The 20,902-nt window shown below is 48.5% G+C and overlaps 2 protein-coding genes across 3 annotated transcripts; one reads left to right on the forward strand and one right to left on the reverse strand.

Annotated features, from left to right (window-relative positions):
- Positions 1-479: 479 nt before the first annotated feature.
- Positions 480-13,782, reverse strand: Emc8 (ER membrane protein complex subunit 8). The gene is made up of 5 exons (XM_036187535.1): positions 13,417-13,782; positions 3,663-3,739; positions 1,721-1,790; positions 1,198-1,292; positions 480-902 (listed from the first exon to the last, which is right to left on the reverse strand). Exons 1-5 carry the CDS (start codon positions 13,636-13,638, stop codon positions 743-745), a joined length of 624 nt encoding a protein of 207 aa, XP_036043428.1. The 5' UTR covers positions 13,639-13,782; the 3' UTR covers positions 480-742.
- Positions 13,783-13,877: 95 nt separating this feature from the next.
- Positions 13,878-20,638, forward strand: LOC118583819. 2 transcript variants are annotated; one of them, XM_036187537.1, is made up of 5 exons: positions 13,878-14,009; positions 14,950-15,023; positions 18,976-19,143; positions 19,600-19,731; positions 20,410-20,638. In XM_036187537.1, exons 2-5 carry the CDS (start codon positions 14,951-14,953, stop codon positions 20,544-20,546), a joined length of 510 nt encoding a protein of 169 aa, XP_036043430.1. In that variant the 5' UTR covers positions 13,878-14,009; position 14,950; the 3' UTR covers positions 20,547-20,638. The 2 variants fall into 2 exon arrangements, with proteins under 2 accessions (XP_036043430.1, XP_036043429.1); XM_036187536.1 differs by having other exon boundaries at positions 13,880-13,979.
- The last annotated feature ends 264 nt before the right edge of the window (positions 20,639-20,902 follow it).

The following is a 20,902-nucleotide window of genomic DNA, read 5'->3' on the forward strand; positions in this document are numbered from 1 at the left end:
AACTTCACAAAGGACAACACACAATGTACCAAAAGTCTGCTTACTATTTCCTAAGATGGTCAGAACACTTGGTCAAATGATCACGCTAACAAGCACATTGCTGAGGACATCCCAGGGACACTGCACACTAAGGATTTTTGTATGTTTGTTTTTTGCTTGTTTTAAATACAAAGCAGCTCTCATTCTGAAGACCCAGAGCAGCTGAGTCAGGCTTTGGGAATGTTTATAGGCTAGGCTTCCTTTCTTCATGGGATCTCTGCATGGATCATCACCAGTGTGCTTGTGTTCATTGTACAGTGAGGTGTCTCAGGCAATGGTGCTGGCTCTTTCCCTGTGCAGTCCACAGCTCCTAGCCCCAACACCACCTTCCCCGATCAGATGATGCTCCAGCAGTCCATGAGGCTGCCTGAAGCCCGGAGTTGGCTCAGCCAAAGTAAAGACTTACACTCACCAGAGTAAAGACCGAAATGCATTCTCTCTAGATTATAAAAGGCTAGAACTGTTTAATGGGAACAACCTGGGACAAGCAGAAAGAGCTCTGATGGGCAGGATTGGGCAGCATAGGACTAAGAACCACACCTCTCCACAGCCCTGCCCTGAAGGACGCTGACTGGACTCCCCTTCCAAGGCACACATCACAGACTTGCAGCTTCCCATCAGGCTAACTCATTACTTCTCTAAATTTAAAAATATGTTTTTCTCTTCTCTGTGGTGGAAAGTGTCCATCTGTAGTGGCCCTCGTCTAGCACAGGTGCAGAACTGCTTTGTTGATCTCAGGGTTTGTCCAGTCGTTCCGAATGTCATCCAGGTGGTTATCAAAATCCACGAGCGTTTCATAGGAGCGGCTGTCCAGGAGTGATGCCAAGATCCTTTGGGCCTCAGGCCAATCTTCACAGTAGTCGCTGCAGGGCAGATAGGAGAGTCAGTCTCATACCTACCTCAAGACACACAGGCTGCTAAGGACAGAGCAGCTGCTGGGAAACACATAAAGATGGACCTAAGACATTTGCAAATGGACAGGTCCCCTCCAAACAGGGCACTGAAGAACCTAGGGGGGACATGGCTGAAGAATCTGTGTGATCCGAAAACAAATCAAACATGGGAAAAGCGTGGTCCCATGGCTCTGTGTGGAGACCAGCAAGTACCTCCCAGACCCTGTCCTCCATAGCAATGCCCCAGTCTGGGCCCTGCACTCACTGGTGTGGGTCTCTGCACCGCCACCTGTTCTCATGGTGCTCATACACATGGATGGTAGGTGCTGCGCAGTCCATCGTGAACTTGGCATTGTCCACCTGAGGAGAAGGTGAGGGTCATGACAAGCATGAGGACAGTGCTGACAAGAGCAGTGCCTTCTTGGGCTCCTATGAGAGCAGCATCAACAGCAGACAGGCTCATCCCAAGGGAACTCTGTGCTGCAGAGTGAATGGGAGGCACTTCCACAACAGCGGAGCAGACCGCTCAAACCGGATCCCTCCCCACTCAAGACTGTGTACTCAGACTATGCAGGCTAGTCCCTGACCCTGGCTACACTGGCTTTCCCCAGGGGTCCCTGTTTTTGCTGGGCCACCACCAGGGTTTTGGGTTCAGTGAGGATGGGGAGCAGGCCAGGCCTGCTGGAGTTGAAAGCCCCCGGCCCAATGCGTGCTGCAGCAGTGCTCAGCCCACTACTGTGATGTGGGACGACCCAGGAGGAAGGTCACACAGCAGGAGAGAAACTCACCATGATGAGTGCAGTGTCACTGAAGCCCTCGGCGATCCTGGAGGCCACCTTCTCTGCCACCTGGTTTGGACTGTAGAGAAGGACCTATGAGCTCTACCACACTCCAGCTGAGCCACCAACAGTCCAGCTGTCAGCACCGTTCACCGACACCTGGATTAACAGGCAGCACTGGAACCAACTGACTGTTGGTCCAGTGAGATGACTGGGGCTATGACTGCCACAGTGGGCCCTGCCTCATTCCTCCAGCAAGCCCTTGTAGGGGCCCTGGGGCATCTCCTGAAAGGGCAGGGCTTTCCTTCTGAGGCTCAATGGAGTGTTGCCTAGGGCAGGCTGATGACCTGCTGGGTCATCTAAATGTGAGTCTCTGGGGCCTGTACTCTCCACATGCCTGCTACTCAGGTGGCTTGTCCCCAGCACTAGTCACAGGGGGTGGAGGCCCTGGCAACCAAGCCTCTTCTTAAAGCAAGCCACTTTCAGGACTGTAAGCCATCTCACATCTCTCTGTGCTAGGAGCTTTCAATTTGGTGCACCCCAGTTTAACCACCGACACCTGCATCTCATGTCGACAACGCTGCTCTAGCCCACGTGCTGGGTAGGTCCGCAACTTCTGCTGTTGTAGCCGCCTCTTCCTAAGGGCCTTCACAAGGAGACTGGAGGGCCCATTTGGCTCTGTACAGAGCTAGCTGTGTGGCATCCACAGCAGCTTTTGTACAGGGTGGACAAGTACTTGTCACCCACCCAGAGGCAGAATAGAGGGCCAGAAGGCACAGAGAACAAGAGATGGCAGGAGAAACAGTGGACCTGAGCACAGGGCTTCCTTCCATGGGTTCTGGGTGGTACCAGAAGGTATCCTGACAGACTCAATGAGCCCAGTCTCTAGTTGGCTATCAACTTAGTAAGAGTCCCTGGCTAGATGTAGGCCTCCAAGGATAAGGTGGGAATATCTTTTGAATACTCCTCAAGCCTCATCAGTGATGGTAGTGCGGGTCCTCCAGCTCATTGTTTTATTTCTAAGAAGAGCCCGTGGGCCACCCCATCATCCATACTGCATAAGCACACTGGGGTCTGTTGGCTCCATGTGACCACACAAGAAAACCCCAGTACTTACTGTGTGGGCATTTTCCAGCTGTCCCCTGGCTTCTAGCTGGCTGCAGCCAAAGGAAGCCTCTGGAGGACAGCAGAGGGTATGGAAGAGGGACATCAGTACCGACTGATCTGGGTCTCCCTTCCCTGATGTGGGACCTATCAGGCTGGCTGCTGGCCATGTCCTGTGGCCAAAGGATGTTGCTCCTCTGGATGTGGCCTTCTTTACCAGCTCTTCCTCGCTGGCCCTGGAGGGCTGAGGGATGGAGGCTGCTGTCACCGGCTTGGTCCTTGCACACAGCTCCTGAATTCTATCTATGGCCCACCCCTTTAGGAGTAGTTCACCTGTGAGCTCAAGTCACTCTGACTGAAGGTGTACTTGGCTAGGCTCTTGGGACCCAGGCTGAAGCAGACAGGTAACTTATATTGCTTGAGAGAGAGCTGAGGTGGTGGCATCTTGGGTGGAGGAACCTGGAGCCAATTCAGGTGCCGAAGACTACACTTTTACCATAGGCCCCACCCTAACAGCTCCAAACTCCAAACCACTTTACTTACTTACGCAAAGGAGCAACTCTGCTCTCCACAGCATCTTGTTTTGGAGTGAGAGGCAGCAGGCTAGTAGTGGACATTGGCAGACCTGGCAGCTGGTCCCCCTCTTTGAGTTCCCTCCCCACACAACAGATGAGCCATGTCTGAGAAATCCTGGCTACTCATCTGGCCAGTTGCCTGTACAGCTGATAAGCAGGGGTGGGGGATGGGGGCTTGCACAGGCTTTGAAGCCTGCAGAGACAGAGGGTCAGGAGCACCCCAGTGATGGCTCTGTAGCTTCTAGCCCACCATCCAGTTGTTCAACCCGTACCTGGCATCCTTCACGCGCTCGTTAGCTTGATAATAGCCGGCGATCACATAACTGTTCTCTTTGCACCATGAGTCAATCTGAAAGGGACACAGATGGGAAAAACGAGCTTGGCACTAGGCCTCAGCGCTGTCCAGCCCCACCACATGTGGGCCAAGCCACACCACAGACAGCCCTTGCATTCTCCCTGCCTACAATGAAATGAGAGCTCACAGAGGTCAGGGAAACGCACAAGGGCAGGGCCCAGAAGCAGGGTCCTCCCAGACAGGCTGTACTGGGTTCAGTAGCTGAAGTCCTTGGTGGCTGACACCACACAGAGACAGTGCTTGTGGATCTGAGAGGAAGCTTCTTGATTCATTCCTTATTTTTTTTAAAGCACACAGCAGGCTGGGTGTTGCTGCAAGCCCAGCTTTCAGCAGCTCAGGGAGAATGGAAAGAAGGTGTGGCATCGGCAGAGCGACAGACACACACAGGAGACTTTCTTCATTGTGTCTGTCTTTCAGTTGGTGGTTGTTTTTCTTCTTCCCAGTTGTCTCCTTATCTTATACCCTTTTACTTCTTCTCTGATGTTTCCCTTTACAGCTTTCCTCCTACTATCCTTTTTACCCCTTATCCCTTTTATCCCTCCTAACACAAAGGCTTTTACGCAAGAAAAGATTACTTCATAACCATAAGTCACATATTTTGCAAAAAACAAATTAAAATCTTTACATAAGAAATCACATTAAGAACACAAGTTACTAAAACATCGGAAGCGAACTTCCGCCCTCCGGGGTTCTCCCATTGTGCTGTCAGCCTGTATTTAAGACCTCCTCCTCTTTCAATAAATGGCGTTCGAAATGATGTTCTAAAACAGGAAGTGGTGATGGTGTCATGGGCCTGTGAAGATGCTGGACTGAAGTCTATCAAATTGTGCAAACAGGAAAACATGTTTTTCTTAGAAGCCCACAAGTAGTTAAATGTTTTTTTCCACCCTAAAGCAATGATCCCCCCCCCCCCCCCCCAGGGTTTCTCTGTGTTGTTTTGGTGCCTGCTGTCATGGATCTCGCTCTGTAGACCAGGCTGGCCTTGAACTCACAGAGATTCCCCTGGCTCTGCCTCCAGAGTGCTGGGATTAAAGGCGTGCACCACCACCGCCTGGCTGATTCTTTATTAACTGATTAACAAAGTTTTAGGCAAGCTAACTATATTTCAGCCAGTTCCTTTTGTACCAGCAGGTGGCTGTTTGCAGTTTCTGTGCAGCAGATTGCTATTTTCTACTCTAGAGGAACATTAAACAAGTGGTCAGTTCACCATCTATTTTCCTTTACACACAATAGGATCATTTAATTTCCTTTCATAACTTTGTTTCTTCAAGGTGCATACTGGGGCCTGTGGTTAATTCTGTAAGTTACGTGACCAAGGAATTCAGGCCGAACCCTGGGTGTAGGGACATAATTTTTTTTTTTTTAAATCATCAGCCTGTTTTTCCACAGGCAGAATTCAGGGGTCTATAATACATGAAACTTGTTTTCATCTTCTGTAAGTCTCACATCCAAGGGGGAAGGTAACTTTTAGCCTATATTTGCCTTTTTTGTATCTCTTATTGGAGCAATTGGCAGAATAACCTAAACCATTTCCCTAATCGTCTTTACTAACTATCCAAACCTCCTGTATCTTAGGCTAACTCAGAAAGTCCAAGTAAATCACAGATCTAACTAACTAATCACCACTGCTTATAAAAATAACCTTCATTATGCTCTGCAAGTAAACTACCCAGTGAGGAATGGGATTTTCCCAGGAAACAGTCACACTGTACTAGATATGGTGGGATCCCTTCACGTAGTAATCCCACCATGCCGAATACAGCAGGAACTCGGCAGCAGCAAACAGGAGGAAGCACAGCAGAAGCAAGGGGCGTTCTGGAGACAGTCCTCCCGGGGCTTTGCTCTCCAGGATGCACCCAGAGCAGCTTTGCTCTGGCTTATAGCCCATAAGCTCCACTGCTGTCTGCAGCTCTGCTGACACAGACACCAGCATCTCCTCCTTTTTAATTTCTTTTCAATTGAAGCATATGAATTTTTCTCTGGGCTGAATGGTTAGCAGATCCTAAATGTCTGAAGATGACTGGAAGGGAAAACAAGAGCAGGATGATTATTCTCACGATGATCCCTAGATTTAAGAATGCTCTATAAGGAATTATCCTTTACAAAATTTTTGACTTGAGTTAGCGAAGTAATTGCCTATCTCTTTTGTTGAAGAAGCCTGTATTTTAGAATAACTAATCTGAGAATGGAGTATGTCCATCTTGATAGCAAATTGTGAGCTATCCCAGACACCTCACAGATGTGCCTGTATTTAGTCTCAAGACATTTCTGATCTATTTTAAGACAGGAGTAACACAAATGAGCAGTATGCACCCTCTGAACTAAAGCCATAAGCTGACACAGATCTCAAAATTGTAATTAAAGCAGTTAATAAACCGTTCTGGCCACAAGAATGCAGTAGCAACCTGTTTCAACGCACAACACAGCAGTATCCTCATACCAGGGTAGTAAAAGATTAACAGGAAGCAAAAGTACATATGGAAGCTGTCTGATTATAATATATGTATCAGGATCATGGAAAGAATTTATAGAATTAGTAATAAAACCTTTTTAAAGGGAAATCCAGATCACTTAAAACTAGTTCCATGCAGCCTTTCCACAGTGTGACACTGTGGTCTATGACTTGTGTTGAGCACACTCATGCTATCTTAGGTTGGAGGTGCTAGCTCTGCAAATAAGGAAACTAATGTTCAGAGAGGCTCTGAGCAAGCAGAGTTGAATAGAAACAGAGCCAGAACTGGACCTCAGTCTTTTCTGGAATCTTTAATATGGGTTTTACCATTAACAACTCGCTAGTGATGCCGGTCAGAGCCGTCATATTGTAGACAGGAGCCTGGGACAGGTGCAAATGGCGCCCATGTCTCTGCAGTGCAGCACACCTAGTCCCCCGCACTGTGCTTTCCATAGGAGCAGGCAGTAGACTTTCAGAGCTGCACTTCTCCATAGTGCAGTTAGTCACATCGATATGGCTTTCTGCAGGTCTAATGCCTGCCAGTGACAGACTCACACAAATTAAAATAAATCTCAAACAACATGAGCTGGACATGGTGGCATGGTCTTAGCACTTGGGAGCTGTGGCAGAAGGGTATTAAGTTTGTGGCCAGAAGCCCGTCGACACCACAGTGTGTGTGGGTACCTGGGCTATACAGTACAAGACTGTCTTTTTTCCCTTGGTTTTTTTTTTGTGTGTGTGTGGAGCTGAGGATCGAACCAGGGCTTTGCAAACAGCGCTCTACCGCTGAGCTAAATCCCCAACCCCTTCCCTTGGTTTTTAGAGACATGGATGGTTCCTCTGTGTAGCTCTGTCTGCCCTGGAACTCACTCTGTAGAACCAGGCCTTGAACTCAGAAGCCACAGTGCCTCCCAGAGGTGTGCGCCACCACTGCCCAGTGCAACAAGACTATCTTAAAAACAAAACAAAACTGTTAGAGTTTAAAACCTGCTTTCAATGCTGGACCTCAGTCTCCAGGTCCCTGAATCACTTGTGGACTAGAATATTTCCAGATTCCCGAGAATTCATTAGTTACCATATTGGGTCAAAACCAGGGCTCACTGAACCAGCTAAAAATGCTGGTCATTCACCCAAAAGATTAGGGTTATGTCCCCAAATATTTATAATGGCTCCATTGCACAAATCCCTGCAAAGCTAGTCACATGTTGCCACCTCCTCTTAAGGGAATAGGTGCTTGAAATGTCTCTACCTAGAAGTTTCCCCAAACTTATCTCATACAGCATCAGTGGGTCTTGTTCTAAATTTTGGGTCTGGCATCTTTACCTGAACTCAAACCTAAGTGATCTGCTGGCCTTTTCTTTTCTTTTCTTTTCTTTTCTTTCTTTCTTTCTTTCTTTTTTTTTTTTTTTGAGACAGGGTTTCTCTGTGTAGTTTTGATGCCTGTCCTGCAGGCTGGCCTCGAACTCACAGAGACCCGCCTGGCTCTGCCTCCCGAGTGCTGGGATTAGAGGTGTGCACCACTGCCGCCCAGCTCTGCTGGCTATTTCTAATCAATGCTACCTTTGTGAGTCCTTTCTGCAGGCGGCTCCACATCTGACCAGTTTTCTGAGCTCTCAGGCTGGTTCTCTTTGTTTCAGGGCCATAAGACAATTGAATTCAGTATCTCTCAGGAGAGAAGTCTACAGTGGGGGTGAGGCTGGTTCTTTCCACGAGCTCTGGGCACCCCTTTCTCGCCTGTCTTTCTGACTGCTTCTGTCCTCACATCTTACCACTGACTTGTTTAACAACACCCTATGCTTACTCTGGTCCTACACAGAGAACCCAGGACAATCTCTCTACCCATGACTATCTTTTGAAGTCTAATCTGGCTCTTTGGCCAAAAGGTCCAGGCCTCACTCATCTGCCTCAAACACACATGGTACTACCCTGAACTTGTCTTCTGAGCACAGACAGTCCTTGACAGGAGACTGATTCCTGTGACAAATGCAATACAAACTTCAACCTATCTTATGTCTGCTGAGGACAAACTCCTATGTGAAAATTCCAAGCACCTAACCAAATTCCAGTGGGAGAAATAATGCTGTGACCTGGAACTTCTAGAACTCTGTGAGGAGACTTAAAAGTAAACCAGGCCATAAAAGCTCTGCCTTTGCTTTAGGAACTGCAACAATTTTTTACACCCTGTGTGTGTCTCCACCAACTCAAACACCTAAGACCCACACACTGCCTATCATTAATTGAGGAACAGACCCCCTGCACCAGCAGAGCTCAGAGGCAGGGAGACACATTTTAAGAATAGAGAAAGAGGGCCAGAGAGATGACTGGGTACTCTTGCAGAGGACCTAGGCTCAATTCTCAACACCTACATGGTGGCTCACGGTACATGGAGTTACTGTATGTAACTCTAGTCCTAGGGGATTTTTAACACTGGCTTCCACAAGCACCACATGCATGCAGTGCACATACATACATGTAGGCAAACACTCATACACATGAAATAAATTTATTTTTAAAGATTTATTATTGTTTTTTAATTGATTTTTTGAGACAGGGTTTCTCTGTGTAGCTTTAAAGCCTGCCCTGTAACTTGCTCTGTAGACCAGGCTGCCTGTCACAGAGATCCTCCTGCCTCTGCCTTCTAAGTGCTGGGATTAAAGGCATGCACCAACACTGCCCAGCCCAAGATTTATTATTTTTATTATGTGTAGGTTGTATCTCTGTGTGTAGGTATGTGTATAAGAATGCAGGCACCTGTTGAGGACAGACGCATGAGATTCCCTGGAACTGGAGTCACAAACTGTTGTGAGCTACCTGACATAGGTGCTGGGAACTGAAATGGTCCACTGAAGAGCAGCAAGTGCTCTTCTATGGAGTCATCTCTCTAGCTCTTAAATAAAGCAAGATTAAAAAGCGGACGAGGGCAGCTTCATATGACCAAGGTAGCAGAGGATGGGAATAGGCTGTTGGACAAGAGTCTGCAGTGGATAGGTACACAGAGGTCTCAGACCTGAGTTAGCCCAGCAGATCCCCTGAAAAGCAGGGCAGGGCGGGGAGGGTGGTGGGTGGCCTGGAGTGGTGGCATATATTCCTCCCAAGAGGGCCACGACAAAGCACAACCCTGAAGCTGACCTCTGCTAATGTCCATCTTCCTGACCCTGCATGACCACCAAGTGGAGGGTAACCTGGCAAAACTTCCTGTTTGTAGCAAGAAGCAGGCCTTGGCTGAGTTTCCTTCTCAGGTCAGCTGTGAATTCTCCTTGGAAGAGAAGCTTGGGAGGCTAATAAGCAGGGAGGTGTGTGTGTGGGTCATGCTGAGGAAACACCCAGGGCAGATGGGACAGCAGCTGTGGAGCATGGAACGGAGACAGCAGGAAGAACACTGGCCTGAAATCACATCATGGTGAGCAAGAAAGTCACTTGAACAGAATGCAGAGAACTGCCCAGAGCAGCAGAAATCAAGGTGGGGCAGAAGACAAAGGGGCTTAGAGAAACAGGGTTATGCTAATTTTCCTACCAACATTTTTATGGGTTTTTTGCTATTAGAGGTAATTCCCTCATTGCCTACGTCAAAGGGTTGAGGATAAATAATAGGCACAAGTACTTAAACAAATGAAAAGCACCCAGAAATGCAAGGATTTTTTTAAAATGGAAAATAAAAATAGAAATCCCGTCAAAGGAATCTCATGTTGCCCTTTGGCAGTCCACATGTTAAGAAATGGCTAGCTGAGCTTTCCCACGTTCAACAATCATTCCACTGTGAGCTCCCCAGTAGTGGGAGCCACCATGATGGGGCCTCACCAACATAGCTACATGGATTTTGCTGCTGTTAAAACTTCCACAGCCCCATTTTGACAGTGGCAGGCTCCAAACCCAAAGACTTCTCACAGCCTTCAGCGTGCAAGGTTGCATAGTTGAAAAGTAAACAGCACCAATTTAAGAAACTTAATTATTAGCTGTAATGGGGGCTGAGGAGACAGTCCCAGGGTGAGAACACTCAGGACAGAGGGTGTGGGCAGGAGGAATAGTAGTGGACACTTGGGGGGGGGCACCTGCAGGAGCAAATAGTGGGGATACTGGGGGGTGGGGTGTTTGGGAAGAGAGAGGGGAGGGGTGGGTATATGGGGACTGTACTGCTCCCATGGGCATGGGGCCACATCCACCAGTCTGGAGAGGTACTGCCTGACTCCAGGTCTTCAAGTGGAGTCTGCAGCCTTCTGCAGAGGTGAGCATCATCTGAGACTAGGGGCTGGCAGGAGAGGAAAGGATGGAGTCAACCCAGAGCCCGAGGGAGGGCAGTCCACAAGCCTCAGAATTCATCACAATGGAGCTGAGGCCCTAGAACTACTAATTTTGTGCTGGGAACTTAGCAGTGCCACATTGTTTAAGGGACACCACAGAGAACAGACAGTGTTAAAAGAGTGGCCACAGCATTTGATGCACGAAGAATCTGAGACAGTCAAAGAATTCCTGGTACTGAACGTTGAATGAACATTGAAAAGTGGGTCTGGGCTAGAGGTGGAGATGGAGAGAGGCAGAGCCAGTGCCTGAAGGCCTCAGGGCAGGTCACATAGCCTGGGGTGACAGGCTGGCTAGAATGTCCTGACCATCCTAACCCCCCAGGCTTAGATGAACTGACTTTAAGAGGGAAAAAAAAATCTTACTTTTTATGTATTTATTTTTTGTTGAGACATGCTCGCACTATGTAGCTCTGGCTGTCCTGGTCCTGTAGCCCAGGCTGGTATCAAACTCATAGACATCCTCTGACTGCCTCTTGTGTGGGTATGGGCATGTGAGTGTAGTGCTCACAAAAGCCATAAGGAGGAGTCAGAAGGGGCTGAAGAGAGAGCTCAGTGGTTAAGAGCTCTGGCTGCTCTTCCAGAGGACCCAGATTCAATTCCCAGCACCCACATGGCAGTTCACAGCTAGTAACTCCAGTTCCAGGGGATCCAATACTCTCATATAGGCAAAACTCCAATGCACATAAGCAAAAAGAAATAAATCATTAAAAAGAGTTAGATCTGGAGATGGAGTTACAGGCAGCTGTAGGCATCTGACTTGAGTGTTAGGAACTAACTGGTCCTCTCAAGAGCAGTAAGTGCTCTTAACCACTGAGCCACCTCCCCAATCTCTCTATTAGTGGCTGTTTCCTCTCTATAGAGCTTTTTAGACTACTGCAAGTCACACTCGGTGGAGAACCTGAGAAACCTGCCGAACTATATAAGGCAAGGGCCCTGTCAGGTTCAGATTCAGCTACCTGCAGTTTGTTGCTAACAGAACAAGACTGGCCCATGACATGCACAGACTCCTTAATGATACTTCAGGCACCAAAAGCACCCTTCTCCAGGAACTAAAATTCTTGAGTTTATAAGTATCACCCACATATTTGCCTCCTCTCCTACGATTCTTTAAGACACTCAAAAAATGTGCTAAAAATTCACCTAAAAGCACTTGTAATTAGTCACAAGTTTCCTTTGGTGTTGTAATGCAAATTAAGAGGAGCTGGGCTTGGTGGTACACACCTTTAATCCCAGCACTCAGGAGACTGAGCCAGGCTAATTTCCGTAGTTTGGAGGCCAGCTTGGTCTACACAGAGGTTCCAGACAGCCAAGGCTACAAAAGTGAAACACTGTTCCAAAAACCACAAAAATAAAATAGATAAGGCATGCTAATGCATGTCCCAGTTCTCAGGAACCTGGAGCAGGAGTCCAAGGCTAATCTGAACTACATACATAGCAAATCTCCATCTCAATGAATTCATTTTACCTGGGGAGACAGGATTGGCACCTCACCTCTGCCAGCTCATATTTTATCTTCAGAGCTCATTCTGAGATGTTAATGAAGCTGTACTGAGCGTTGGTGGTCAGAGTGTAAGCTGTGAAAGTGAATGGTATTCAGCATAAAGGTGATTTATTTGCCCCAAAGGGACAGAGGGCAGGGAACAAAAGACAAAGACAGGAGATAGAGGATGAGGGAGAAGAGGAAGGGAATAAGGGAGACAGGGTAGAGATATTTGTCCTGGAGGGGACAAAGAACTGCCTCTGGACAGACAGGGGCACATAGGAAAATGGCGCTTTATAAAGGTACTAGGGGAAACCGCGTTAGGATGAGGTGTTTGACTTTAGTTGGGCATGTTAATTAGGTAAGCCAAAGGGGGCTTTTGATTGCTGGATCCTGAGCCTAATTAATTAACAACACCTTGGTAATCAGCCTCAGAAGGAGGAAGTGGCCAAATAAGGGAACAGACCTTGATGGCTAGCCAGTTGGGGTTTTTGTTTTTGTTTTTTTTTTTTTTTGAGACAAGGTTTCCTGTGAAGCCCTGGCTATCCTGGAACTCTGTAGACCAGTCTAGCTCACAGAGATTCCCGGGCCTCTGCCTCCCTAGTGCTGGGATTAAAGGCGTTCGCCGGGCAATCTAACAGTTTTTAGCAAGGCAGAGGGAATGGGAGAGGGCAGAGCCTGCCAGGGTCATGCCTGCCATGCTCAGGCTGGTGAGAGTCTCTTAAGGAGGGGCTACCGTGTACTTCATCTTTTTATTTACTTTTTTTGAGACAGCAGTTATAGGTATGGGATCACTCACGAATAAATTTTAATAAGACGAGGCTTTTTATTCAAATACTGGCACCAGGACACATTTTACCTGGCATTATTAGGGCTGCACCTGAGAGGATTCCCAAGATGCAGCACGTAGCCATTATCAGCCCAGGGCTTATAAAGGCAGAAACCACAAAATTCTAATTTTGGGTCTTGCAATTGTCCTTTTGAGCAGAGAAAGCAAGTTTGATTACAAAACCATAAATAGTCTTAAGACCGATAACCTTGCTGGATCAACAAATTCTACAAGATCAGTCAACTTTAAAAACAGTCTTCAACGTCTGGGTAAAAAAGGCAAGTGGGTTGACAGCGTACAGCCTGTACATGCTGGAGGCTACTGTTTTGTTTTCTTTTTGGTCTCTCAAGCACAGTAAGTTTAAACTTTAAATGTAAAGGTGACTGGTGACTATTACAGGTCTCCCTATGTAGACCAGGCTGACTTCGAACTCAGAGATCCACCTGCCTCCACATCCCGAGTCTTGGTTTGAAGAATGCATACTACACTCGGTTTCTTGGTAAATTCCACAGAACCCTGAGAGCACGCTACGCTGCCTACCCAGGAGTCGCTTCTCGAACGAAGGGCACTTGACTTCGCCCAACCCAGAATCCCGCGTGACCCCGAGCTTACCAGAGTGAGCGCCACCTCCAGCATGGGCGCCAGGGCCAGCGTGCCGTGGAAGAGCGGAATGCAGTCCACGAAGAGAGTATGGGTGCCTGCGCCCGGCGGATGCTCCTTGCGTGGCCTCTGCCTCTCGGCCACCAGAAGCCCGTTGACGGCGCAGTGCGGGTACTTGGCGCCGTGTAGTACCATCTTGCAGTAGGCCTGGGTGGTCAGCTTCACGCCCGGCATGCTGAGTCTAGCTGGCGACGTCGCAACAGAGACCCACCGTACAAGGAACAACCTCGCAGCACCCTGAAGCAAACTCACGCCTCCACTGGCTACCTTCCGCTATTACCCTCCCGCCGGAAAGCGTAGTCGCCAGCGCCTGCCAGAAAGCAGCGTGGCCCGCCCGGCCTTTCGCGACAGTTGCCAGGCCGAGACTTCGGCCCGACGAGTGTGGGCGGGGCTTCCTCGATCCCGTGGTGCTCCGCGGCATCATCTTGCCCTTCCGGTGCTGGCCCTACTCTTCCGGTCGCGAGCAGCCGGGGTGTAGAGGGCGGTCGCGGCGGTCGCTAGGGCAGCGGTGGCAGGTGACAGCGGGTGTCGGCCTTTGACAGCGGGTGAGGGTGGCGTGGCCTGGGGCGGAGGAGCTGGAGCGCCGGGGCGGGTGCGGTGACACTCAGGTGCCTCCGGGCCCGGGATTTGAGCCGCTCCGTGACCTTGGCGCGCCCGCTTCCCGGGCGGATCTGTTGTCCTGGGTCCCCACTGGCTGTTCGTCTCCGGCCTGGCCTACATCAGGCTCTCCGGGTCCTCCAGGCCCGAGGCGCAGCGAGCTAAGCCCTGACGTCACGCTACGGTTTCTGCCACCCCGGGCGGTGTTTTCTCAGGCTCGGACGTTCGTTCCTGGGGAGCGTGTCTCGAGGGGTTGTGCTGAAGTGAGGCGTGGAGCTCGGGTCGCTGGGGCGGGTGACAGGGTCATTCTGGTCGCCCGTGGGCCGCAGGGACGGGAAGCGGGCCAGGGCCTGGAAGGCCTCCTCCGCGTGCCCTTCGTAGTCCGCGCAAGTCGTTTTTAAGTAAAACCCAGTCGCAGCCGGCGATACCACCGCCAATGCGAGTCGTGGCTGCACCGTGCTCTGCCGAGTTCTAGCTATTTTAGTCATTTTTCTTTCTAGTTCTCTTTCCCACCTCCACCCAATTGTTTTTTTAAGAAGCCGAGTTTTCTATTAATTGAGCTGTGTCTATTACAGCCGTTGGTTTGATAACAGGACGCTTTGTAAAAACCACCTCATCTTGTGCTTTCATGCATTGGGATCAGTTATAAAAGCGGATCCTGGGCACGTGCTGCTGGCCTGTAAGGCTAGCTCTAACAGTAGAAGAAGATAGAAGTGCAAGCCTTAGGCCAGCCTGTGCCTTAAACGTCTGGTGAAATCATAACAACAACAAAAACCATTTAACGTTGGAGGAAATGAGTTGCATATATTTCCTGAATGCTCTATGGCAAAAAGAAACACTAAAAGGTGTTTTCTCTCATTGTTAGAAGTGTGTGTTTTTGTCTTTCAGAATGTTGGCTACTAGGGCGCTTAGCCTAATTGGCAAAAGAGCCATTTCCACCTCAGTGTGTGTTCGAGCACATGGTAAGTGAAGTGAGACTTTTGTTTCTTTTCTTTCTGTCTGTCCTTTTGTTTGTTTCTGTTTTTCAAGACAGGATTTCTGTGTAGCCCAGGCTGGCCTCAAACTCATGCCTCTGCCTCCCAGTGCTGGGATTAAAGGTGTGCACCACCATGGATGGCTAAGGACTTTTACTTTGAAATAGGCCAACTTGATGTCATTTTGCTCCTATGTCTAAGACCCTGTGTTGGGGTTTTAAACAAAGATGCAGCTTGACCTTGTAGGGATTTTAGGGAGAGATGAGAATTTGAGCAGGGTATTTGTCTGAGCATGGATGAATCCTATTAGTCTGGGTCTTTGCTTGCTGTTATTTCCCACATATTTTTTTTTTCTAGTTCCCTCCCTCCCTGTCTTACTATGTAGCTCTGGCTGGCCTTGAACTCATAGGGTTCCTACCTCTGCCTTCTGAGTACTGGGTTAAAGATACACTACTATACCTGTACAGTACTGTCTCTTCTAGAGAGCTTTTCCATATCTGACTTGAATCTTTTTCTCACTCTAAACTTAACTAAGCCCCCTCTTGTTGATGTCACAGAAACAACGGAAGCAAAGGGTGGTGGGCCTGGGTCTGAACTGTATTTGAATTTCATTTCAATCATGGACTAGCTCCTGAAGTCTAAGAATCTGCTTTCTCACTTGAAATGTACAGACACACACGTTTTTAGTTCTGAGCCTGGCTTATCACCATTTTAGCTTTGCATTTATGAAGCATGTTCTTTGTACCAGTGTCAGGTACGAGAATAAGATAATGTGAGAGGTGGACCTTCTCTGGGGAGCTTGCAGTATGGAGTGGGCTCATAAGATGAAAGCAATGTTAAGACAGTGATAGTCCCAGAGGTGGACTGTTTAGCCTGGCTAGCACTCAGGAAAGGCTTTGAGAAGAGAGGTTTTGCTGCTGAAGGGCTAGCAGTCTAAAGTGTGAGACGTGGGTTGTAGATGAGAAGATGGAGAGCAAGGCCCAGACACCAACATGCGTTCTTCTTGCAGCTGCCTTACAATGTGGGTGTGTCAATAAAGCCATCTTGCAGTAGTGATGGTGGTTCTGTGTCTGCCCACTCCCCAGGGGGGCAGGTTGAGACATTGTTATCGAAAGGTGTTTGGGAAAGGAAAGCCCCTCCCATTATTAACCCATGCTGGACAGACATGCTCCATCTCCAAGCGTAGACATCAGTGACAGGACCAGTTTCCAGTTTGGCTTGGCTGTCGTTTTTTGATTAGTCTGGCCAGCACATGAAGAACTGAAATCTCTGGGGTCTCTAATAAGTCACAGGAGTCGTCAATGGGTAACACATGCTTACAGTATTAGGGTACTGTGGAACTCCACTGGGGCACTGTGGTCAGTTGAGATACTCATAGTGTAACATGGGAGAATAGGAAGGGAGCTGAGACCTAACAAGTCTGACAAGCTTGGGTAAAACTCATCTTGGTTGAGAACAGAAGTGACCTTAGTGAATGCAAAGTCTTTGCTTTTGTCTCCTTTTATTATTGTTTTTTAATCCCACCCCCAACCCCAAAGATTCAGGTGGGGCATGAGGGGCTACAGAGAACTGCTGATTTCCAAGGGTAAGGCCTGGCATGCGCCTAGGCAGGCAGGCAGGGAAGGTTTCCACAACCTGGGTCTACTTGAAATTAAGTCTGGCAGCTCTAGCTCACCCGCAGCCTTTGGGCCCAAACGTGACTGAGGAGCAGGGATGGTTGTGGCAGGCCTGCCTTCATGCTTGCCTTGCCTCAGAGTCAGTGTCTTTGCACACTTCTCATGCTTTAGGCGGGGTGGTGCCAGTATTGACCTAGTGAGGTCATTCACTCAGCAAAGTACACCTCCGTGTCCCACTTGGGACACTGGGGCATGGTGGAACTTGGCCCTGCACAAGTGGCTGCAGCTAGAAGGAAGTGGGCTGTGGGCTCTGGACCCCCTGTCCCTTTCAAAAGAAAAGTGTTGGGCTTGTGAGCCTTTGCTTTCCTCTGATCCCAAGGACAAGCACAAAGCTCTGAAGTGTACTAGAAAATAAATTAACCACTCTTGGTCTGGAATATGCCATTTTATGGCTAGTGTGTTCTAAGACCAAGAGAGTTTATGGCAATCTAATAGCTGAGCTGTAATCCACACAATGCATTGATTTACTTAAATTGCACACTTACCATTGTTTTAGTACAGTTGTTGGTATGTTCTGTTATCACCATGGTTGATTGGTTCTAGAAAATTCTCCTCCTAATTTACATCTACTTGAATAACCTGTAATCCAAGTGTTTTATGCCTGGAAAAATAGGGGTGGGGAGGGGTGTGTGTTGAACTTGGTATGAATGTTTAGTAGCCGACATTCTCTTTCTGATCCTTTTCCCCTATGTTTTGAGACAGTGTTTCCTTGTGTAGTTCAGTCAGGTCTCGAACTTGAGATCCTCCTGCCTCAGCGTGCCTGTGTTAGATTATAGGCATGTGCTGTCATGTCTAGCTTTATGGGATTCTAAGAGTTAAAATGGAAAAGTAATTCTGTCTGTTTTGGTTCAGCTTTTGGTATGGGATGAGGTTGAACAGAAGAACAGAGGCTCACTCGTCATTTGTGCACCAAATAAACACCTGGAAGGATCACAGCCTTGCTTAAGGCTTAGTGTTCTTTACCAACATGACTTGAGAGATTTAGCCATGGGCTGAGCTTTTGGGGGCAAAGCTTTTCTGTAAGGCTTTGTCCCTATGGACAGGTGGGGCAGAGTTAGAGCTTTTAGCTACAGGAAACCCTGGGGGAGGGCAATCCGACTGGGTTTCCTGTGGCCTGAGCTTTGTCCTGGTGTGTCGTGTGTGATGCCCAGGTGCATGCTCATGTGTCAGTGGACTTAGTGTATTCGAAGGAAAGTGGAACCGAACTGATCTGGCTCTGCATTTTGAGCACATCATTCTTCCCTTGGAGTTCTATGGTGATATTTTATTTGTACTGAAATGTGATTTTATTTGTATGTTAATAAATAAAGTTGCCTGGGGGTCAGAGCTAATAGCAAGCCATAGCAGAAGCTGGGCAGTGGTGGCACACGCCTTTAATCCCAGCACTTGGGAAGCAGAGCTAGGCGGATTTCTGTGTGTTCAAGGATACAGCCAGCATAGAGGCATACGCCTTTAATCTCAATACCAACCATAGAAGACCTGGAGGTCTGTATAGACAGGCAGTGATGAGGAGGTCATGTGTTTGGGTTTACAGCCAATGAGAAGGCAGAACAGAAAGTCAATAAAAAGAGAGAGACACAGGAAGTAGGTCTCTTGCTGAGGGGAAGGACAGCAGTGGCAGTGAAGGGTAAGAAAAGGTTTTTAGCTCTTAGCTGTTGCTCTGACCTCTTGAGCTTTTAACTCTGCAATTGGCTCTGTGGTTCTTATTTAATAAGACAGTTACATCTACAGAGTTCCCAGGGCCACCTCCTGGCATGTTCAGGATCTGCCTCCTGCCACATGAGCATTCCTAGCATGTGGCCCCATGTGTTATGCCTTGCCTTATAGAATGTGAGCCCATGGGGATAGGTAGGAGTGCTCAGTTGTTTCCTGACAATCCCATATGTATAGAGCCAGACTTGGTGAACAGTAGGCACTTGGTAAGTTCTTAATAAATGAGTAGGTGGCTCCATGACTGATAGCTTCTGTGTGAGGCCAACAGTTTCTGGGGTGGCCTCTGGGAGTCACAGTGGCCCATCACTGTACCCTGCAGCAGCCACCTTTCCCTTTTTGAGTTTCATGTTCTGAACATGAGTCCTTGCAGTTGGGACTTGATTTAGTCCAGTTGCCTGTCCAGCAAATAACCCTCTGCCCTGGTCCCACTACTGGTGACTAAACCTGAGGGTTTGGTTAGGTCAAGTGCTTCCATTGAATTGTTGACCTGCCATCACCATCTGCCTGGATTCCTACCCACGTGGATTTCAGCTTTACCCATTGTGTTTTAGGGAGTGTTGTGAAGGGTGAAGACTATTCTCTCCCTATTTATGTCGATCGGCGTGACTACCCCTTGCCTGATGTGGCCCATGTCAGGCTGCTGTCTGCCAGCCAGAAGGCCCTGAAGGAGAAGGAGAAGGCAGACTGGAGCAGCCTGTCCAGGGATGAGAAAGTCCAATGTGAGTATCAGGGTGTGCACAAAAACTCAGTAGCGTGTATAGGGGTGTGTGTGTGTGTGTGTGTGTGTGTGTGTGTGTGAGTGATTACTTGTGCTAGACCAGATTTCCCTCCTGAGTTTCTGGGTATCCCTGTAGATGTTGCTGGCTTAGCCCTAGTGAGGAGCAGAGCATGGAGATAACAGTTTCTCACACATGCTCAGTGCAGCTTTGCTGAAAGATGAGTTAAATATGTACCATGTGGCATGAAAGCAGCACAGAGAGCCAGGCTGACCTCACATCCAGAGACCTTTGCATGCACTCAGCTCTGCATTTTCTCTCCTGTATGTGTGCGAGGGCAGGTTTGTGCACACTTGTGTGTCCTGGCCTAGCCTGTGCTGTCCCTGGGATGGGTTGTTTTGGGAAGGGGGCTGAGTCCTTTGCACGTTCTTTACCTTGCATATATTTATTTCTGTTCAGTGTACCGCATCCAGTTTAATGAGAGCTTCGCTGAGATGAACAGGGGCACCAATGAGTGGAAGACAGTTGTGGGCCTGGCCATGTTCTTCATCGGCTTTACTTCCCTCATTCTGATTTGGGAGAAGCACTATGGTAAGTGGAGAGGGAGAAGGAGTGGTCCAGGACAGCTTTGATGCTTTGAGGGCCTCATGTGACCTCCAGGCCCAGAGTGGGTAGAGAAACTGTAATCATGGGAACAGTTATAAGCTAGAGCTTGCCTTTTGCATGGCCAGCCATCCTTGTGGCAGGGCAAGGTAGGTTTGCTTTGTACAGTATGCCATGTTGAGTAGCACTGGATCTGCTTAATAAACCACAGTGTTGTGAGCTAGTTTGCTGCATGGCTTGGCTGTATCTGAACAACTGGAGTCTGGGGCGTTAGGCCTTTTCCATACTATTTGGACATTATTGGGCTTGCCTGCTCTCTAACATGAATTCTTTCTGGATCAGGTCATGTTGCATTCTGGGCAGGCCCACCCTAGTAAGTATGGTTGCAGATTAATAACAGGTGCCAGCCCTCTGAGTGGCACCCTCTGGCTGCATGCTGGGCCAGCCTGCAAAGGCTGCCACTGGCAGCTGGAAGGAAGATGCCCAGATAAATACCTAATGACTTCCCTGCTGACCTTTCTCAAGCACGGGATGGTTTTGAGATAGGAATTATCAGTGCCCTGGATAAAAGCCTATGTGTGAGTGGGGTTGGGTGGCAGGTGGCTTGGCTTGAGCTGTGTCATCCCAGCAGGACATCCTGCCTCACCTAATCATTATGCACCACAGTGTATGGCCCTATCCCTCATACCTTTGATCAAGACTGGGTGGCTATGCAGACCAAGCGGATGCTGGACATGAAGAGCAACCCCATTCTGGGCTTCTCTGCCAAGTGGGACTACAACAAGAATGAGTGGAAGAAGTGAGACCTGCTGCTTACCAGCTCCCTCCCCTCACTTGGCATGCTAGAAGCCGCTGTGTCCAAAGGTCCTTGCTAATAAATGACCTGTTTACGTGATGTCTGTGTTTCATTCTTTGATAATTATTAAGTGAAAGTATCTGAATTGAGATGCTAGGTTTCTCATAGTGGAGGTAAAGAGAGTTTTAAGTTTTTTGGCTAGTTGTATTACTGTGTATGAAGTGTGGTTGTCAGGATGCATGTGCAGAGGACAGAGAACAACTTTGGAGTTGGTTCTCTCTCCATTTTGATGTGGTTTTGGGGATCAAGTTCAGGTTACCAGGCTTGCATGGCAAGTACTCCTGCCCACTGTGATGGGTAAAT

This window comes from Onychomys torridus, chromosome 5 (assembly GCF_903995425.1).
Source record: "Onychomys torridus chromosome 5, mOncTor1.1, whole genome shotgun sequence".
Lineage (NCBI taxonomy): Eukaryota > Metazoa > Chordata > Mammalia > Rodentia > Cricetidae > Onychomys > Onychomys torridus.

What these genes read in the sequence shown, in the direction of transcription:
- LOC118583819 (XM_036187537.1), top strand. Translation starts at nt 14,951, where the DNA reads ATGTTGGCTACTAGGGCGCTTAGCCTAATTGGCAAAAGAGCCATTTCC. An exon ending in AGTGTGTGTTCGAGCACATG is followed by an intron (nt 15,024 to 18,975) that starts GTAAGTGAAGTG and finishes ATTGTGTTTTAG; the next exon opens with GGAGTGTTGTGAAGGGTGAA. An exon ending in CAGGGATGAGAAAGTCCAAT is followed by an intron (nt 19,144 to 19,599) that starts GTGAGTATCAGG and finishes ATTTCTGTTCAG; the next exon opens with TGTACCGCATCCAGTTTAAT.
- Emc8 (XM_036187535.1), bottom strand. Translation starts at nt 13,638, where the DNA reads ATGCCGGGCGTGAAGCTGACCACCCAGGCCTACTGCAAGATGGTACTA. An exon ending in TGGAGGTGGCGCTCACTCTG is followed by an intron (nt 3,740 to 13,416) that starts GTAAGCTCGGGG and finishes TGTCCCTTTCAG; the next exon opens with ATTGACTCATGGTGCAAAGA. An exon ending in GTGACACTGCACTCATCATG is followed by an intron (nt 1,293 to 1,720) that starts GTGAGTTTCTCT and finishes CCTTCTCCTCAG; the next exon opens with GTGGACAATGCCAAGTTCAC.